The 22153-nt window shown below is 44.7% G+C and overlaps 1 protein-coding gene across 5 annotated transcripts in view; it reads left to right on the forward strand.

The window, feature by feature from the left end:
• Positions 1 to 22153, forward strand: part of DGKB (diacylglycerol kinase beta) — a 418263-nt gene that overhangs the window by 389027 nt on the left and 7083 nt on the right. For all 5 annotated transcript variants that reach the window (XM_053261933.1, XM_053261935.1, XM_053261932.1 and 2 more), the window contains 2 exons: positions 16090 to 16210; positions 18869 to 18929. In XM_053261933.1, coding sequence (XP_053117908.1) covers positions 16090 to 16210; positions 18869 to 18929 — 182 coding nt within the window. The remainder of the gene's footprint in view (positions 1 to 16089; positions 16211 to 18868; positions 18930 to 22153) is intronic.

Here is a 22153-nt window from a genome sequence, read left to right on the forward strand (position 1 = left end):
TAATAATCACAAATCCCAACAGTAGCAACAGAAAAAGGGGGAAATATGACAGAGTAACTTGCCACTTATATTTCTTGACCCAGTCAGATCTCTGGGACCTTTTGAGAAGAAGAAAGCAATATTATTTGCTGCAACTCCTTCAAAATAACAAGACATCTCTGCTCTGTCATAAATGCTGTTTTTCTGAAATCTTACAAGGGTTGTATACCTTCCATACTATTCAAATGAATGTTTCAAATAAAGAAACCATCACTTACTGTTTAGGAATTAGAAACTTTTTTTCAAAATATTACCAGTCTCCCACGTCAATTGAATATATATCTACTGAGAAATTATTATTGCTTGAGTCAATATTAGCATGTAGTCCATATGTTACAAAATTGTTTAGCATCCCAAAATGTAAAGACAGAAGTATGTTTTGCAACTGAAATATGCTCTAGGAATCTTCACTTCCTAGATTTTGTATGCCTGCCTCTATTCTTGTCCCCATTGTGTTTAGAGTTATGTTGTGGTAGCATCTGTAAGCTTCAATCAGGAATAAACTGCACATAATTTCCTAGTCTACCATGAAGGTGGAGTCGAGGTGGGAAAATTTACCCTGGGAATACTGGCCAACATCCTGAATAATGCTTCACCTGTGCAGATGGCATAGAGTGCTTTCCAGAGAAGGAGAGATGGGTGGAAATGGACTGCTCCCCCATGCACATTGTGCAAGTGCTGGTGATTCTTTAGTTGAGAATAGAACAGCTGCACTCACACTTCTTGTGCTGCATGGGCACTGTGTTCCTCAGGATGTCTGCCACTGATGCCCATCTTGATAAATGCAACATGTGGCCTTAGCTTCCAGTTAGTGAATTCCATGACTGTTTAAACATGTTTGCATGACTTTACATTATATGCTATTTATTACTCCTGTTCAGCTGGCAAAAATTTGCCATTCCTCTATATTAGAATATAATAACAGCCCTGCTGGATCAAGCCCAAAGCCTATCAGGTCCAGCATCCTGTTTCACACAGTGACCCACCAGATGCCTCTGGAAAGCCCACAAGCAAGAGATGAGAGCATGCCCTCTCTCTTGCTGTTGTTCCCCTGCAACTGGTATTTAGAGGCATTGTGCCTCTGTGGCTGGAAGTGGCCTATAGCCACCGGACTAGTAGCCATAGATAGACCTGTCTTCCATGAATTTGTCTCAGCCCCTTTAAAAACCATTCAAGCTAGTGGCCATCACCAAATCTCATGGCAGAGAATTCCATAGATTAAGCATGCACTGTGTGAAAAGGTACTTCCTTTTGTTGGTCCAAAATTTCCCAACCTTTAGTTTCATGGTGAAAGCCCCTAGTTTTAGTGTGAGAGGGATAATTTTTTTTCTCTGTCTACTCCATGCATAATTTTATACACCTCAATCATATCTCCCCATAGTTGCCTCTTTTCCAAACTAAAGAGTCCCAAATACTGTAGCCTTGCCTCTTGAGGACAGTGCTCCAGGCCCCTGATCATCTTGGTTGCCCTTTTCTGTATCTTTCCCCTTCTGCTGGAAAAGCAATCCCTCCTAGCTCTCTTTTCTGTACTTTAATCTCTGGTTTTGTTTTAAAAATTTAAGACCTTGAACAGTTTGGAGCCAAGATACCTCAAGGGCTACCTGACCTATAAGATCATTCAGAGAGGCTTTCCTTCATGTTCTGTTACCGTTAGAGACTTAATTCTTGTTCAAGGAGGACAGGGCCTCTTCAGTAGCTTGCCTCTTCAGTATTATGGAGCTCCATTCCATGTGAGATCTGCATGGCTTCTTTGCTTTTTGTTTTCCAACAGAAACTGAAGACTCCTCTCTTTCAGTTGGCTTTTGGACAAGGCTGTAATGCTTTCAGTTATGTTTTTAAGATTTGCCCTCTATGTTCTCTTTATTATGTACTTCTTTTTATCCGCTTGGTCTGTCATTAACTTTGTATTTCAGTATTGCTTCAGTATGTATTTGTCCGGCAGGGCTGGCTGTCCCTACCTCCAAGGACGGAGTGACAAGGTGGTCCAAGGACAGCAGCCAGGGAGAAGTGGAGGAAAGACCGCCAATGGGTGGGGACTCAGCTCCAGTAGTCCTCTGCAACCTGCGGCGGGCCCAGGCTTTGGCTGCAGAGCCAATGGAGGAGGGACGGAGCCCTGAAAATGCCCAAGGGGAGGCGCGTGAGGATGACATCAGCAGTGCGCCTCCTGAAGGGAGTGGGCCTGAGTGGGAGCAGGGAGAAGAGGGAGAGGCATTGGCAGCAGCTGTAAACAATTACAGGGAATAAAGAGGGGTATTGGCCCCATAATTTGGGGTGGGTGATGCATGGAGCTGGCCAGGGATGAGAGACTGGCTGGTAGCAAGTGTCACAAGGAACAAGCAGCCTGAGACGGAGGAGGCACAGGGTGATGTTCAACCCCCGGAGGAGGCACAGGGTGATGCTCAACCCCCTCCCCATCTGTGCTCTGAGGCTGGATCCAGTAAGCCTAACCAGGCTGGGTAAAGGGGACAGGGATATGTAGCCGGACAGTATTTCAGTATGGTGTTATAATACCGTTGTGAGCCTTCTTGAGTCTTTGGGGAAAGTAGTGTACCCATTTTAAAAATAAATACATAGAAATAAATGTGGGAGAAGTGCTAGTGAGAAGGTAGCAGGTGTATGGGCTCCTCTCTAAACAGCAGGAGATACACTTGAACTGTAGGTCTGTGAGAATCTATCCAAAGCAGGAACCTTTCTCACTTCAGAAATAAGTACTTCCACCCCCCCACCCCAAAGGACGAAACTCTACAGCAATTGTTTTCTGTGAGTGGATTTAGTGTGATCAGTGGGAGCTTGCAAGGAATTTTGGAGAAAACACATCAGAGGAAGAAGATATCTGACATGCTAAACCTTTTCTTTGTAGGCATGTTTAAGGAGGGTGTTGGAAAGATAACGCTATGAAGGAGTGTGAAAAGTCCAGAAGTACACACTTTCATGTGAGGAAAAACTCACATGAAATCCTTGATGTGGTTTGCTTTTTACTCTTGTGAGCACTGGGCAGCTTCACACGATCCACTGCAAGTAAGGACGGCAGGGAAAAGTCAGGCAAATGTGGCAATGGCAGCTCACGCTCCTGGTGGGTGTGTCATGCGAACCCGCCCAAGTCTAGTTCCCAAGTTTCTCCGCCCAGCATTCTACCAACTTCCACCCAACTTCCATAACCAAGGTTTGAAATCACATGGAGAAGCTTGGGAGAATGTTGGGCAGGGGACTCGGGAACCAGACTTGGGCGAGTTTGCATTGACGCACCCACTGGAAGCACATGCTGCTGCCAGTTCCTGAATTTCCTTGACATTTCCCTACCATTCTTACTTGCGATGGACTGTGTGAAGCCGCCCACTTTCTTATACAGTAACGACATGCACAACTCAGATGTGGATTACATTGATCCAATTTCTTCAGTTCCAGTATCTTTCTTGTCTAGGTAGGAGCATGTTTATAGGCCAATGAAATATATAATGTTACTAGAACCCATTTGAAGTAAATGCCAAAACTGTTAGAAGTAATCTGAGATTGGGATCTATTTCTGTAGTGGAAACAGCCCTGATTTGTTCATATTGTTTTGTGCCTGATGTGCAGCAATCTGATAGCACCCGGACAAACAGGAAGATATCAGGTTTGGATTTCTTAAATATCCAGCTAAAAGCAGCGAGTGGTCTGAGCACATTAAAATTCCATTTTCCCCTTACAAGTGTTTGCTTCAGATGACCCCCACTGATCTTAAATATATTTCTGTATCTGTAACTGAATAGAGGTTTTTCTGTACATCATGTTCTAATGATACCCTGGCCTTTAGCCAACAAGGCACTGAATAAGGCTATTTTTAAAATACAGAAACTGGGAACAGCTGCAGCAATCAAATTTGATAAAAACAGAGAAGAACTTTTGTGTCCCCCCTCCTCTTTTTTTTTCTTTTTTTTTTTACAGTTTGTCCAAGTTCAGAATCCTTTCATAGAATGCCTTTTGTTCTGCTGCATGAAGGGGGCCACAAATCTAATATGGTGGAAATCCTATTAAAACAAATATTTTTTTAAAAAACCCAACAACCTAAAATAATATGCACTTTTTTGCGTGCCCATTATTTCAATAGCTTCAAATAGCTTCAAAACAATTGTGCTTCCAACTGTTACAAGAATAACTGTCAAAAGAGAATACATTTTCCCCAAAGGTTTTCCATAATGATCTCCCAGAAGTGGAAAATGAAACCTTTTGTTTCAGAATGTTGGAACTGTGGAAGTTGGTATTTGTTCTTAACGTTATATTCACAGAGGGAAAGAAGATAGCACTTTGAATGCTACAGTTCTTTGTCTCATTTTATTCTTTAATATTAATCAACCAGTATGCTTATTTAAGAGATGGGGGAACCACTTATGCTTACTTAAGGAAAACTTTGGTTACAAAGATCCATTGTGTGCATTAAAAAATTTTCACAAGTATATATAATCAGGTATTTCTTTTCCCCCTGCACTTAAGATTCCAAGTTATAGGAGTTATCGTATGATTACACTGAAGACATAAAACATTTTTGAGTCTCTCCCCCACTGTTGGTGTGCATGTGTGAAAAAACAGAAATTGAGGTTTAAATGGGCATGTTATCTATTTTTTAAATGGGTGGCTGTACAGAAAGTTGATTTACAATAGCATCTCAGCCTTCCTGCATTTCCTTCTGTGAAGAGAAGTGGTCTGGGAAAAGTCCCCTGTCGTTTCTTCCATCGAATTGTACACATTTGCGAATGGCGGAGAAAAGAAGGGGAGAGAAAACAAGTTCAGAAAAAATGGGGGAGGGGGGAGAGAGAAGCACAGCATTAGAAGTAGCCACCATTCCTTGGTGCTTATTTTGCCTTTCCTATTTCCCCTTCCCTAAAGGGAGGGATGCACATATGACATGCATATATGTAATCAAGCCAAATGAGCATCTTACTTAGTTTTGTGCCTATGACCGTGTCACTAGAAGCTGTTTGTGTCCTCTTCCCATGTGCTGCTCTACATATACTCGGTTGTGGCTTTAAATTACAAAATGGGTTTAAATAAATAAACAAACAAACACAGTCCATTGTTTCTCTGGTAAAGACTACTACAGCATGGCGGAATTGTTTCCATAGGATAGCCAAGCACAATGAGCTATTATAAAGGCCTGCTGTTGATAGTTCATTTTGCAGGAGAAAATGAGTAAATGGTTACTCAATAAATATCCAACCAATAGGTTAGTTTGGATAAGTATTGAGTATATATTTGGTCGACTAAAATGTATCATCTATATTGATTAATGAATATTGTTGTTATATTGTACCCTTGCAGAGGCGCTCTTAACCGCGGACCTTGGGACCCCGGTCCGTGGCCTCTAAGGTCTGGGGGCCCTCCAAATGGCCAGGCGGGGCTCCTGCAGCCACCCTGCCTCGCTGTGCCAAAACTCCTTTTTTTCTTCTTCAAAATTTCAGCTGCCATGTGTGGCATGCGGCTGGGTGGCGAACTGAGCAGGGCCCCCCCCCCGCTCACTGCAGCACCTGCCAAAGCAACTGCTGGGTCTGTCCGTTCAGCCCAGTGTCTCTTGATAACTGTGAGGTGCTAGAGCACGCCTCGCAGGTATCAAGAGCCGCTGGGCCAAACAGACAGGCCCAGCAGCTGCTGCCGTGGGGGGGGAGGCCTGCTCAGTTCACCCCCCAGCTGCATGCCACACATGGCAGCTGAAATTTTGAAGAAAACAAAGGAGGTTTGGCACAGCAGGGCGGGGCCACCTCTCAGTCACGCACCACACATGGAGGCTGCGGTTTTGAGGGGGGAAAGGTTTGGCACAGCGGAAAAGGGACGGGGTGGCTGCAGGAGGCCCCCAAAGTAGGTTTCATGGGGGCCTTGCAGCGGGGGGACTCATAGCGGGGGCGGTCAGAGCACCAAAATTACCTGTACCCTTGATCTTCCTCAGTGTATATAGTCTTTGTCCCCATTGGTGTAAGGCAGTTGAGGAGAGACTCTGGAAGATGGGCTTGTGCCCAGTACAATTGTTAGAGTATGGTGAGTCAACGGCAAGATGCCTAGTTAAACAAAGGCTTAGGGACATAAACTTCCAAGAGGAAAGGGCCCCTATAAATAGGCCTCCACAACTGCTAAGCGCTAAGAAAGATTGGGTCATAGCCTCTTATTTTTACACAATCTATTCACCAAAACTTTGCTGGGCGTTTACAAGAGCTCGCCTGAATGCCCTACCCTCAGCGATGTTATCAGGAAAATTTGAGAGAAAACCCTATTATGAGAGAATATGCCCTTGCAGATCTTCTCCTGAAACATTGAAGCATTCACTGTTACATTGCCCGCTGTACATCGTTGAAAGAGATTTATTTTTATCCCAGTACCTGAAAGGTCTCAAAAGCCACTCGGAGGAGACAATTCTTATATGTTTATTAGAAGATAGGGACCCAACAATATCCTTGGCAGTTGCCAAATTCTGTTATATTTTGACCAAATTAAGAGAGGCTAGAGCACAGCAATCAGCTACTGCCAAAGGTTCTTGATTTTATGTATATGACAACATTTTAGTTTTTGTTTTCATTTTTCTCTCTTTACTGAGTATACTTTGTCTCTATTGCTGTTTGATCTAAGATCGTAAATAAACAACTAACTAACTAACTATAGTCTTTGCCCAGTTAGCAGGGGTAAAGAAGTAGACAGACAACTCCCAGGGTTGTCAGGGGCGTATCTAGGGTAGGCAGGCAGGGCACGTGCCCCGGGCACCACTTGAAGGGGGGCGCCATTCTGTAAAATAAATAAATAAATAAATAATGGCTGCCAAAAACAAAATGGCCACCATGCATGCTCAAATGGCCTCTGTGAGGCCCTAGGTCATGCCAGGCCTTGCAGAGGCTATTTGAGCATGCGCGGTGGCCATTTTGTTTTCAGTGGCTTTTTAAAAAAAAAAAATTTAAAATTGGCCACCGCACATGCTCAAATGGTACCTGTGAGGCCCTAGAGGCCAGCGGGGTGAGGGGGAACCTTTGCAAAAAAAAACCAAACAAACACCCCACAGACTTTAGGAAGCCCCCCAAAGGGGCTACAGGTTAAAAAAATTAATATAATATAAGACACTGTACACATATTCAGATTGGCACTATTACAGAGAATCAGGGCTTGTGAATCCTGAGCTGACGCTTATGAGCTAGGATTGCATTCATTTGCTCTTACTTTGCTTCTTGTGATAAGTGAGTTAAATGTGATGTCTTGCTAATATGGCTATTAATGGTGAGTTTGTCTTTGAATCAGTGTGAAATCCTTAATATTAAGGCCCACTGGGAGTTTCTTGCTCTCTTTCTCTCATTTTAACTGTCTTTCTGAAAGACTAGAATATATTCCAAGCAGTGACACAGTTTATTCTGCATATCCTTTAATTATTTTCGGAGTATCTAGGAAAAGTCAAATTCTCCATTGATTTTTAAAACTTATGTAATAGTGATGCTACAATGCCTAGTAGAGAATTAGGCAGGCACTTCTAGTTTTCCAAGTACACCTCCACATAGTATTTGAGTATTTCATGAGCCCCAGCATACTGAAATTTGTAGTTTTCCAGCATTTTTTGATCTGGCTAAGTCCACTGCTAAATAGTTTTTGAAATATTAAAAGATTAACGAGCCTGACTTGTATTTTTCAGCTGATATTATGGTAAAGTTATCTGAAAGATGGGTGTCAGATGCTTGGACAGGGGGCGCAATTTCAGTACTTGCCCTAGGCCAGGGGTGCGGAACCTTGGCACTCCAGCTGTTTTTGAACTACAACTCCCACCATCCCCAGCCATGTGGCTGGGGATGATGGGAGTTGTAGTTCAACGACAGCTGGAGTGCCAAGGTTCCCCTGCTCTGCCCTAGGCACTATTTTCCCTAGATACGCCTCTGAGGGTTGTACTTGATCTAGACAAAGAGGCACCTTTTTAATATAGTGATTCTCTTTATTTGCCTATCCACCCCCAGCACAGTACCTCCAGTGACTGTTGCTGGTGTCTATCATGTTTCTTTTTAGATTGTGGCCCCTTTGGGAACAGGGATCCATCTTGTCTGTCTGTTTGTTTGTTTGTTTGTCTATGTAAAACACTTTGGAACCTTTTGTTGAAAAGCAGCATATAAATATTTGTTGTTGTTGTTCTCTGAGGGCAACACTGAACCTGCAAACACTTCTGCATCATGATCTGAAATGCTGATTTGCCATAATGTCTGAGTACGGCTAAAGGGTATTTATTATATTGCTCAATTGGTAACCCTCAATATACTTAAGTCCCACTTCTGTATTCATAGTCTTATACTGTTCTCATTCTCTCAGTGAATCTCCATGAACATGGATTCAAATCCACGTTGCTGATTCTAAGCACAGAATCAAGAAATCAAGTTGCTTGGGCAACTCGGCATTGTTCTTTGTTATGTGACTATACCCATTTATATCCGCCTGCCTGTCTGTGCGGGGTGGTTGTTGGAGTTCCAGGCAGTCACTGTGCAAAGTTTGGTCCCAGTCGCTCAAAGGCATTCGCTCTTTGTTTTGTGACTCTACCCAGTGTATATCTGCCTGCCTGTCTGCGTGGGGTGTTTGTTGAGGTTCCTGGGTATTCTGTGTTACTCATAGGGTCCCAGGCAGTCACTGTGCAAAGTTTGGTCCCGATAGCTCAACAAGTATAGGAATGCATAGAGAACAGATAGAAGCACTAGTATGTCATTTCTCAGATTGCAATTACAACTCGTTCAGAGCGCGCTCTCTCTCTCTCTCTCTCTCTCTCTCTCTCTCACACACACACACACACACACACACACACACCCTTAATGTCAGTCCATCGCTCATTGGCAAGCAGCCCCTGACAGACAATTGTATAGTTGAATCATGGAGGAGAGGTCTATCATCGGCTACTAGTTAAAAGGCCAAAGGCCACCTCCAGCCTCAAAGGCAGGATGCCTCTGAGTGCCAGTTGCAGGGGAGTAACAGCAGGAGAGAGGGCACGCCCTCAACTCATGCCTGTGGGCTTCCAGCGGCATCTGGTGGGCCACTGTGCGAAACAGGATGCTGGACTAGATGGGCCTTGGGCCTGATCCGGCAGGGCTGTTCTTATGTTCTTAATCTGTGTTGGGGGCGGGGGGTGGCAGCAATGGAGGCTGTGCCCCAACCTGCAGCCCTTTCATCATTGGAAGAGAGCCTTTGAGCATACACCATTATATGCACAGGCTCTCTTCTAAGGAAGTGACCATGTGTAAGTCAGGAGCAGAGCCTGCTATCATTCTGCTGCCCCCTGCCATATGTATGTGGTCTACACGGCATGGACCTTTTTGATAGTGGAGCAGTCTGCCTTGCACAATGGTGAGCTTGCCTTCACTTGAGCTTTTCAAAAAGAGGCTTGTACAGCCGTCTGTCAAAATGCTGCAGCAATCCCTAAACAGGAGGTTGGACTAGAAGACATCCAAGGCAGTGGCAGCACGGGGGGGGGGCGGGAATGGAGGGAAGGCACAGAATGGAGAAAGTGCATTTCTGGGTGGGTTAGCTGTGTCCCACATGTAAGATTTCTGAAGCAGAAATTGGGGGGGGGCAACTATTATGACGACGAATATTTATATACCGCTTTTCAACAAAAGGTTCCCAAAGCGGTTTACATAGATATAAATACATAAATAAAATGGCTGCCTTTCCCCAAAGAGCTCACAATCTAAAAAAGAAACATAAGATAGACACCAGCAACAGCCCTGGAAGGAGGCTGTGCTGAGGATGAATGGATAGGGGTGCTTTTCCAAAGGGTGCTCCCCCCCACCCATCCAACGCCAGAGCTGCCCTTGCTCCAAGGTCCCTTTCACATTTACCATTCCAACTAGATTCTGTGTTTCTGTGAGAATGTCTGTAAAGGTCTACTTTATAGTCTTTTAGCTAAACCTATGAGCTGCTTCAGCATACAGCAGATGCTCTGATGTCTGTAACATAGCTTGAGAACACTCGCTTCTAAAATCAGACAGCGAACCATAATTTGGTCATTTACTTTATATCCCGGCATCAAGATCTTTTGTTACATTTAGCAATCGCTCATCTTAAAACATACAATCCTGTGATATTAACCATGTCTTTGGCACTCCAAGCAACAGCAGTTCCTGTCTCTGTGTATGAAAATGTCTTTGCCTTCCTGCTTATTGCAAAAGTATTTTTAAAATAAATAAATAAATGCAGCCCTCTGAGCAGAAACTACAGCAAATAAGGCTCGATGCATAGCATCAAACTCAGCACATTTCCAAGGGTTCTCTGGCAGTAAGCCAGATCTCAAAACTCTGGACTATATTTTAACTGGAGCCCAAACTCCCCCCCCCCCAGCGTGATGATTACCATGTTTTAATTACATTTAGGCAGCTATGTATCCTCATCTTTCCAAAGACAAACTGCCAACAGAGAGAGATTTACCACCAGCCAATGATGTTTTTTATGTAAATGTACTTGCCTAAGTGCAGTAACCCCAAATTCTAATAGAGACTTTCAATCTCTTGCCAGGTCTGCAGTATTTACATTTGACCAAGATAAAGTGGATATTTACAAAACAGCTCCATTATGGAGGAACAGTCCTCTCTGTGTAAATCACCATTTCTAATCAAAGTAGTACTAGGTTCCTCTCCACCCCTGCCCTTGTTTATTTTCCTTGATTTATATCCACAGTGAAATGTTAAACTGTAGTATTTTGTTGAACAATGCAATGGTCTAGTAATGCCTGCTTGCACAGCCTTCTGAAAAGCCCTTTGGTCTTTAAGTACGTTATCATCTAGGACTGAGCAATATGATAAAGGAAGAACATTCACAAATGCAGTCTTGCTGAGATTCACGTTGTCTCTTTAATTGTGCAAGCAGGCTGACAGGAGGAAATGGAAGGGAAATCTCCCTGGTGACTTTATCCTCCCACCACCACTGCAATACACACACTTTGGGAAGGAGGGCAAAGGGTCAGATGCCCCTTCTGTGCAATTCACAAGCTGCTGACATCAGCAGTCACTCATGAGAGCTAGCTTTGTTTACTGATGGCGCTAATCTGAAGAGACACGTGAAGTAGTTTGGTTTGTGGAAGAGGGCAGAAATGGCATGGTGCTGTGCAAACATTCCCACATAGCCAGAGAGGTCATGCACACAGAAAACAAGTGAAAGTCTTCATGTCATGGACAAGGTTCACAGCAGAGCAAACGGATTCTCAAGAACCCAGGGGCGGTTGTCATTCAGTCATGCTCAGTGAGTGTCTCTGTTGAGACATTGCCCCAAACTTACACAAACAGTGGCGCTTGGACACATGCTACAGTAGACATAGGGTATGTGTATTAAATTCTGTCTCTGTTTGTTTTGCTTGCTATCTATCTATCTATCTATCTATCTATCTATCTATCTATCTATCTATCTATCTATCTGAATGTGAGAGTTTCTGATCAGCAATTCAGGGGAAGAGATGGGAGGATTACTGATAAGATTCTCCACAAAGTGGCCTGTTTCTCTCTCCTCTGTATTATATCACCCTGTCCTCTTTCTTATTCCTAAAACAGGTTAGCATATGCGTAAGACAACAGTCAAAGGAACTGCCCTGTGTATTTTATTTTTTATTTTTGCAGAAGTCTAAAGAAAGTTGTTACACAAACTTCCTAGGCAGGGCTGATCCTATAACTAGGATTTCCCCCTATTATTCACATTAGATCTATCTACCTTTGGTTTCCACCAGGTGGAAACCAGCTGTTTTTGGACTACAGCTCCCATCGTCCTCAGCCAGAGTGGCCAATAGCCAGGGATTATGGGGCTTGTAGGCCAACAAAGAGGCGAGCTGGTCTTGTGGTAGCAACCGTGACTTGTCTCCTTAGCTAAGCAGGGTCCACCCTGGTTGCATATGAATGGGAGACTTGATGTGTGAGTACTGTAAGATATTTCCCTTAGGGAATGGAGCTGCTCTGGGAAGAGCATCTAGGTTCCAAGTTCCCTTCCTGGCAGCAGCTCCAATATAGGGCTGAGAGAGATTCCTGCCTGCAACCTTGGAGAAGCCTCTGCTAGTCTGTGTAGACAATACTGAGCTAGATGGACCAATGGTCTGACTCAGTATACAGCAGCTTCCTATGTTCCTATCTGCAGGAGGGCCAAAGTTGAGCAGCTCTTACATCCATTGCTTCTTGCACTAGCCTCAAAGCGTATCAACCAGCACCTTTTCATGTGTTACTCAGTCTAAACTCTGAAGTCCTCCTGCAGCTGTTGTGTTGAAATACTTTAGCTCAGTGGTAGGTCCCAGGTTCAGTCCTCAGCACCCAGTACTGGATAACTTGCTTTTGGCCAAAGGCCATGGATGATAGGATTTGTAGTCCAAAAATAACAAGTTACTCAAGTCTCCCAGCATCTACAGTTTTAAAAAAAATCATGTAACAGGACCAGGGCTCGCCCATCCACAGGGCAAACTAGGTGGTCACGTAGGGTGCCAAGCAGGGAGTGACACTGATGGCCTGGGCCACATACCACCTGGTGAGACTCCACCTGCTAGGTGGACCTAGGTGGCCTCCTGGGGCAACAACCTGTAGGGTAGGTTACACTGCAGACACATGCATGCACCTTTCATTATTCAGGTGGGCAACCAAGTAGTCGTTCTTATCCCTTTCACCCACCCAGCCGCCCACTTGCTTTCCTTGCCTCCTCTGCTCACGCTGCTGTCGCCAACTGCTTATAATCACATTACCACATTGTGCAGCAATGTCATTATAATGCACCATGGCAGGCTGTCTGCCCAGAAGCAGCAGCAGGCAAAGGCAACAGAGCAGTGAGGACAGCACGTAGGAAGACCAGAGGGCAATAGGGGACTGCCTGCCCACCTGCTCGCTCACTCAGATGACAGAATCTACCTGCCCACCTACCCATCCCCCTGCTCAGATGATGGGAGGTGCTCGTCTACACAGGCAAAGGGGCGGCGTCAAAGCCAGGCTTCACCTGGGGCACCAGCAATCCTTCATCCGCCACTCCTGCTGCTGCCGGCTGCTTCTGGGCAGCTGGCCTATCATGATGCAATATAATGATGTCCCTGCACAATGTGGTAATGTGATTATAAGCAGCGGGCAGCAGCGGTAGGCGGAGGTGGCGAGGAGAACAAGTGGGCAGCCAGCTGCGTGGGCCAGCCCTGAACAGGACTGGGAAGACCATTGGCTGTGATCCTGGGAAGCTGCTGCCAATCAAGGTCAGACAATGCTAGACTAGATAGACCAACAATCTGTGTAAGGCAGCCCCAAATATGGCTAGATTTATGGTAGTGGTTACATAGCCTCAATCCTTCAAATATAAGTCCAGACACCGCAGCAGTACTCAGTAGGGGTGTGCACAAAACCAGTTCGGTTCGAGTCCGAGCCGAACTCGAGCTGGACCAGGCATGTTTGGTTTTGTGCCTCCAAATTAGGACCCCAGCTCGGCTCGAATTCGAGCTGGTTTGGGGTTCTGAAAAGTTTTTTTTAAATGTTTTTAACTTACCGCCAGGCCTGGTGGCCTCCAGTGGGTACTGTCACATCCACAGGGAGGATCTCTGGAGGTTCCTCTCTCCCTGTCAGCCTCCTCCTGGTCTTCTATGGGCCCTTTCTGAGGTGGCAGAAGCCATTTTGGAGGCTGATGCACTTGCGCTCTGGCCATTTGCATGACCAGATGACCCAGGCCACACAAATGGCCAGGGTGCATGCAAAAGGGCAGCCGTGGCCTCCAAAAGGGCCAGAACAGCCTAAAAATGGGCCAAACCAGCCCATGCTTCTATGGGGGCTGGCATGGGGAGGGGGAACCTCAGGAGACTCCCTCAACCATGAGCCAATTTGCATATCCCTGCTACTCAGGGGTTGTCTTACATTCCACAAGCCAAGGATTACCATTCCATCATGGAGAACGTTAAAGGGTATGCTCCTTCCTACTTTGAGAATAGGGCATGGTCTGATGTTCTAGGCAGGATGCTCCGTTCACAGGCCTGGATACTTGTAGACTTGATCTGAATAATTTATTTCCTCCCCACAACTTCTAGTAAGGGCCTATACTTCATCCACCATGGAATAAAAGTGGTCCTTTTCTGGGTTAAAGTGTGAACCACCCTTCTGTTTTTCAAGGCAAGATCTGATTATCTAGGCACTAAAAGCCATGGCTCTGATCCATAGATCTTCAAGCAGTGATGAGGGCTTGCCAAACAGATGGCTAGTGCTGACAGCTTTGACAGTAAGTCACCTGCTAAAGGGGTGATGGAGAAAGGGGGAACTAGATGCACAACAGGTGATTGGCACTGTGAGTGGTGATCTGTTTGGTCCTATGCTTGCAGTCCCAACCCAGCTATGGGAACTGTGGGTGGAGGAGACCCTCTTATACATGTCCAATATGCACATGGAACTCTGCTTCCAGATGCACAGATATCCTGCCCTACTGTAATAACTATTATTACAACTTGTTTGTAAGAAAACTGTGGTGAATTTGGTTCACTGGTGATTTTATTCAACAACACAGGGAAAGTGACCTAAGTCCCTGTGGAGTGAAATATATATATACTACTCAGCGGAGCTTAAAAACTAGCACAGATTTTCAGCTACATTAAAGACTGAGCTGGTCTAGATATGCAAATACTTTCTCAATTTTTATTCCAGTGTTTTCTATTCATAATTAAAGGTGCTGTTTAATTATGATTACAAGTGTGGTGTTGGTTTATCTTTTTTCTAAAAGGGGGAAAAAATCATACCTGGTAAAATATCTTTCAGGAACATGAATATTAACAACCAGCCTGTGAAGAAGGCGCTTTTAGGCACACTCTAGAACTGAAATAAAATGTTGCTGTTCCTCGTCCATCTGTTCTTGGCAACAAATTTAAAGCAGATCTGGAAGGAAAAGTCTGCTTAGATTAAAAAAAAAAAGGTTCATTAATACTCTTCAGATTCACTGAGAGTAGCTGTGTTAGTCTGTCATAGCAAACAGAGGCCAATGGCATGTATAATCCAGTCCTTGGATTGTGTACTTGGAAATAAGTCCCACCTGCTTCAGTGGGACCTACCCCCAGGTAAGTGTGCTTGGGGTAAAGCCCCATTGAACACAGTGAGACACGTGCATAGCATTGTGTTGCAAGGCTGCTATGTACACCTACCAAGGATTCCGACATACATCTACCAAGACCCATTGAACCCAGTGGAGTGTACTTAAGGGTATTCTAGTATAAGATTGATCTGGGAGGTTCAGATGACCATCTGTACGTACTTACCAAGTAGGTATGGGATGAACTGGAGATCATGAGGTGTGTGCAGTCCCATCGGTGTGACATCTGAACCTCCCTAAGTCCATTCCTGAAATTATCCACCCAACATTCTCCCAAGATTCTCCACCTGTTTTCCAGATCTTGAGGACAGAAGTCAGGAGAATGTCAGTTGGTGAATATTGGGAGCTGGACTTGAGCACGTTCAGACATCACACCTGTGACAGGAGCTTGTGCTCCTTGAGATTTCCAGTTCTTCCTGTGCCTACTTGATAAGTACTTACAGGTGGTTATCAGACCTACCCTTTATATCTGGGATTCTCAACTTTGGGTCCCCAGATGTTATTAGACTTCAGCTCCCATAATCCTCAGCCCCAGTGGCCTTTGGTTGGGGATTATGGGAGTTGAAGGCCAATAACATCTGGGGACCCAACGTTGAGAATCCCTGCTCTATATGACTCCATTCTTAAGCAGACTTAATAACGCTTAGCATTTTTAAAGGGCTTAGCACTTCACATGTGTTGTGAGTCTGTGTGACTCATTGCCTAAGGTCACATAATGAACTCATGGCAGAGATGAGATTCAAACCAAGGAAGTCCTGATTTGTAGCTCACAGTAACTATTCTACACCCGCTCTTACTTACAAGGGAGTAAGCCTTGTAGAACTGTAATCCAATTCTGTCTTATTTGGGAGTAAATCCCATTGAACCTATTGGGACATGAGACTCAATTCTGAATAAACATTACTAGATCGTATTGGGGAGAAAGACTGAATCAGACAAGACCTGCTGTTTTCAGTGGTAGCCATGCATCCTTTATAACTTCTAATTCTGCCCTAATAGTTATTTACTATATTTCAGATCTAAGTGACCAGCTGATGGAAGTAGTTGGTCTAGAGGGAGCCATGGAAATGGGCCAAATATACACAGGGCTGAAAAGTGCTGGAAGACGTCTTGCACAGTGTGCATCTGTTGTTCTTAGGTAAGAATGCACTCTCCCCACAGTATAAATGAAGTCATGCATTAGCCGGGTAAAGTAAGGCCTTTGGTATCACTAGGTTGCTTCTGAGTTTGTTTAGAATATGATAACTGCCCTGAGCATGGAGACTGAAGTTTGATATATGCGTTTAGAACACACTTCAGCATTTCGTCAGCCCGGATGTCACTCTTTCCCCCTCTCACTGTCAGATGGGGTGTGCTGCATCCAAGCTCTAGCAGCTTCACACACTGGCCTCTCTTCTTCACTACTGTACTAACACCATTTCTCTCTCTATCTCTCTCTGCCTGCCCGCCCCCAACCCCTTGACAAGGTTGATGCTGGAGGGGGTGGAGAGAGAGATCTGGTGCTAGCATGACGGTGGAGAGAGAGGCCACCACACAAAATTGCCAGTGCTTGGATGCACACTAACTGCAGACTTCAGGCATGCAAGCAGGAAGAAGTGGTGGCATGCCCAGTTTGGCAGTAAGGCGGAGGAGGGCAGCATCTGGGCTGGCACAGCACACAGGCACAGGGGCGTAACTATAACAGGGCAAGGGGAGACAGTTGTCTGGCGGCCCACTGCCTTGCGGGGCCCAAAGGCAAGTCACATGACTGACTCCCCCAGGCGCACACCCGCCCAGGCTTCCTTCAGTTGTATTCATCCTATGAAATTGATGTGAGTGTTAAGACCTGGAGCTACCAGAACAGCATGCCTTTCTCTAGTACCATTAAATGACTTGCATCGTCCACAATTTACAAAACCTTTAAAAAAAATTATTTACCACTATTCAGCCTCATTTAAGATTTCTTTACTTCATGAGCTGAGCTTCGGGGGGTGGGGGGAGAGATTTTAAAATCTTGTCTCTGGGCCCACTCCACCCTGCACAGGCAGCAAGAGGGGCAAAAGGTGGGGAGACAACAGCAGGCAGCTGGGGTGATGCTTGTGGCAGGAGTCAATGCAAGGTATCCCTCAGGGCTCCATATCATCTCCAATGTGGTTTAACATCTACATGAAACCATTGGGAGAGATCATCAGGAGATTTGGTGCAGGATGCTATCAGTATGCTGATAACACCCAAATCTATTTCTCCATGTCAGCATCATCAGGAGAGGGCATAACCTCCCTAAATGCCGGCCTTGAGGCAGTGATGGGCTGGATGAGGGGATAACAAACTGAGACTGAATCAGATAGACGGAGGTACTCATTGTGTGGAGTCAAAACTCAGGAGATGAGTTTGAACTGCCTGTTCTGGATGGGGTCACACTTCCCCCAAAGAAACAGGTATGCAGTCCGGGGGTGCTTCTATATCCAAGTCTCTCCCTGGTGTCCCAAGTTGAGGCAGTGGCCAGAGGTGCCTTCTATCAGCTTTGGCTAATATGCCGGCTGCTTCCGTTTCTTGAGATAAATGACCTCAGAACAGTGGTACATATGCTAGTAACCTCCAGACTGGATTACTGCAATGCGCTCTGTGAGGAGCTGCCCTTGTGTATAGTCTGGAAACTACAGTTGGTCCAGAATGCTGCAGCCAGGTTGGTCTCTGGGTCATCTCGGAGAGACCATGTTACTCCCTTACTGAAAGAGCTACACTGGCTGCCAATAAATTTCTGGGCAAAATACAAGGTACTGATTATAACTATAAAGCCCTAAACAACTTGGGCCATGTGTTTTTAAGAGAATGTCTTCTTCGCAGGGCTGTAGCTATAATTGAGCGGATGGGTTCAAAGAACCCAGGCCCTCAGCAACTGAGGGCCTCCCAACCCACCCCTCCCTATTTTCTTCACTATCTTCCTCACTCTGCTGGGCTGCCAGGGAGAGGGACGAACACAGGCCCCCTCTTCCCTAGCTATGTCCCTGCTTCTTTGTCATGAACCCCACCACCCATTGAAATCATCAGGAGAGGTCCGTCTGCAGTTGCCACTGGCTTGTCTGGTGGCTACTCGGGGACAGGCCTTCTCTACTGCTGCCCCAACGCTTTGGAATGCACTCCTTGCTGAAATAAGAGCCTCCCCATCTCTGACAATTTTAAAAAGGTCTTTAAAGGCGCATCTGTTCAGCCAGGCTTTTAATTAAATATTGTTTTAACGGTTTTAACGTCATTTTAAAATGTTGCTTTAAAATGTTGCTTTAAAATTTTAAATAGTTGTAATGTTTTAACCTTTTCTGTTGTCATTTATTTTGCTTTGTTGTAAACCGCCCAGAGATGTAAATTTTGGGTGGTATTAAAATATGTTAAATAAATAAATAAATAAATGGCTCACTTCCTCTAACATGGCCCTGTCATGGACGTTTTGGCTCACAACATGGAGACCAACAGAATAGTTAGATGTCTCCTTCACCGTATGGCAAAGTCAACTGAGATTTACTTGAGCACATCAAAGAAGAGCCAAAGTCAATTGCATCAATCCACTTTCTGTCTGATCAAAAAGACTTGTCAGCTATTTTGGACAGAGAATACATACATACATACATACATACATGTGTGTGCATCATTGAGAGTTAAGGTACTTTTCTAAATTTAGCGGCCATGTATTATTTTGCACCTGTAAGCGAATGTATTGCTGGACATGCCAGTGGAAATTGGGTGTCTCCAGGAGGGAGTGTGGATTTTGTCTATTTGGAACATACACTTTCTGACTCACTTCTCCCTTCATTTTCCCTAGGACCAGCAAGTCTCTGCCTATGCAGATCGATGGGGAGCCATGGATGCAAACACCTTGTACAGTAAGTATACCATGATCAGTATATCAAATAAAGCTGGACAAAAGATTGATAAAAATGTGAGTCTCAGAATGACGTTTTCTTATAATGTATGAAATAGACAATCACATTATCCCTTAGGCTTATGGTACAATCGGAGCTAGTTTCTGTGATTAAAGAACTTGGCTGTAATCTTGCACTCTTTTACACAAATTTCAGCTACCTTTATGGCAGTATATAATGTGCAACTATATGCATGACTTATATTCGAACTCAATGCATATGCTTTTAACTTTATTCTTTTAAAAAACAATATGCTTGAATACATTTGATATTTATGCCCTTCTTCCTTTTTAATGATATTATGCAAAGGCACTGAAAATATTAGGTAGGCTTCCTGATTGAATGATCAAGGTAACTTAATCAGAATGCAGGTGAATGGGAGGCGATGTCCCTCTTTCCTGATGTGCACACTTGAGAAGTAACAGAGGAAATTAGTGTGAGTCCCTTAAGCATGATTTCACACATTATACATGGCAAACTTGGGTTTGCCACCTACTATACGTTCAACAGAATGTATAGTTTGAACTATACATTCAAAGCCAGTCCTGGCTCCCTGGCAAGTGTGCCTGTATGATACAAATGCCCGCAAATAGATGGTTGTCAAATCCAGTTTTAAGCTTGCCATCCTAAATACACTTACTAAATAGTAAGCACCATGGGGCCCCATTCTCCTCAGCTTTAAGAGGGTGGAGCAAGAACCCCACCCTCACAGACAACCAGGACACTCGCTGCATTGCAGCTTTGCTCCACAGCCCATCATGTGGGAATGGGGATGGGGAAGGAATTTTTGCTTCTTTCCACTCCCCTCCCCTCCCTTCCCTGAAAAACCCCTGTTCGCTGCCAGAAATATATCCCTGAGGGCTGCACGGCCTTCAGGGAGTGGAGAGATGCAAAAATTGCTTCCCGACCCACCTGACTAGACTGGCTGACTAGATCCATGTGCCGACAGCTGCTGAGGCACATTTGTTGAGCACGCGGGACAGAGCCTTCTCAGTTGTTGCCCCCAGACTGCAGGACTCACTCTCAGCTGAGTCCCACATGGATCCTTCTATCCTAGCCTTTAGGAGGAAGGTGATGACTTGCCTTTTATCCAGGCTTTTGGCCAATAAGCTGTCCATTGCTCTTTTAAACATTTGGCTGTATTTACTCATTTTTATGTTTGCATTGTTTTTATCTTGTTAACCGCCTGTCTTGGGAGGAAGAGCAGTATATAAATATAAATACAAATAAATAATAAATAAATAAATCCCCGTGCACTGGGCTGAGGCACAATGGGGCTGATGTCTTGGATCCCTATGGCAGCAGAGCTCTTTATGAATATATCATAAAGTTGCAGAGAATGTAGGCCACTGAACCTAAGGAGCAGACATGCTATAAATGTACTATATGGTATTGTGCTATAAATGTGTTGTTTATTGGGAAATGTGTGTGCCGCCTTTCTGCCAAGTGTCATTCAAAGCAGCTTATCTATATTCAATAAAAACATCCAGCATCATAAAAGAAACTCCAGCAGAATAAAAACATGTAATTATATAAATAGCATAATAGCTATAAAATAATAGCTAAAAGCAGCAATTAACTAATTCAGCAGCCAGTTAACCATTTTCAGGCCAGACCAGGGAGGGAATCATAGTGAAATAAATGAAACACTACATTAAATTAGATTAAACCACCTGACTTAACTACCAAAAGCCCAAATAAAGAGGAGATACTTTACTTGGTGCTGAAAGGATAGTAGTGAAGGCAACAGGTGGGTTTTCCTTGGGCCCAACTACTGAAAGATCCCTCTCCCAAGTAGCTACCCAACTAATGGTTGCAGGTTAGTAGGGCCTATAATGACTTACTCGGCTCCTTAGGAGACCCTAAGAGGGGCCTCTAATGCAGGGGAGGTTCATGCAGGTGATTCTTCAGGTTCCCTGATCCCAAACCATTTAGGGCTTCAGAGGTCCAAACCACCACTTTGAATTGTGCTCTAAGGCAAACTGACAGCCAGTAGACATAGGTGTAATATGCATCCAGCGGCGAGCTGAGCATAAGGTAATAAATGTGATGTACTTAAGATCATTCGACCCACCCATCAATTAAGATTGATAGGTTATCTGGGAACAGCAGCAAATATCAGACCTATTCTAATAACATAGCTATTTATTGCACAGATATTAGCTATTATACAGTCCCAGCAGAACTCACTGGAAAAGCTCATTGCATAAAAACTTTGATAAATCCTGCTGGATCAGGCACAAGGCCCATGTAGTCCAGCATCCTGTTTCACACAGTGGCCCACCAGATGCTTCTGGGAAGCCCACAGGCAAGAGGTATGTGCATGCCCTCTCTCCTGCTGTTGCTCCCCTGCAACTGGTACAGAAAGGCATCATGCCTCTGAAGCTGGAGGTGGCCCACAGCCACCAGACTAGTAGCCATTGATAGACCTGCCCACCATGAATTTGTCTAAAAACACATCTGTGCTATGCAGAGCTTTCTAACAGCGCAGCGTTTGGCCCGTACCAGGGGAGCAAATTTGGACTATTTGCTCTAGCTCTGGAAGTGCACTGTGTTCCTGAGGTGTAAAGATGTTCCTGAGGGCCTCACAGATCCTGATCGAATCATTAGGAGAGGAGAGCTGGTCTTGTGGTAGCAAGCATGACTTGTCCCCTTAACTAAGCAGAGTCTGCCCTGGTTGCATATGAATGGGAGACTTGATGTGTGAGCACTACAAGATATTCCCCTCAGGGGATGAAGCTGCTCTGGGAAGAGCAGAAGGTTTCAAGTTCCCTCCCTGGCTTCTCCAAGATAGGGCTGAGAGAGATTCCTGCCTGCAACCTTGGAGAGGCCACTGCCAGTCTGTGAAGACAATACTGAGCTAGATAGACCAATGGTCTGACTCAGTATATGGCAGTTTCCTATGTTCCTATCAAAATTCACTCCCCTTGCTGTGTGTGTGTCTATGCTATAGTGAGGAAACTCCATCGTTTTGGTACATCCTCTGGCTGTGCTACCAGGAGGTTGCTCTGGATGTCAGCCTGTATTCCATTTTTGAACTTTCAAGATGCTGTAAAGCGCACAAGAGCTTCCTCACATGCTTGAACCGAAATGGTAGCACAATGCATTTATAAATATGTGTGACCATATCTGGTCAAGCGAACAGGGTATCTTTGCATGTGCAGGAACTTAGTGTGCATCAGGAC

The sequence above is a fragment of the Hemicordylus capensis genome, chromosome 6 (assembly GCF_027244095.1).
Source record: "Hemicordylus capensis ecotype Gifberg chromosome 6, rHemCap1.1.pri, whole genome shotgun sequence".
NCBI classification, from domain to species: Eukaryota; Metazoa; Chordata; class Lepidosauria; order Squamata; family Cordylidae; genus Hemicordylus; species Hemicordylus capensis.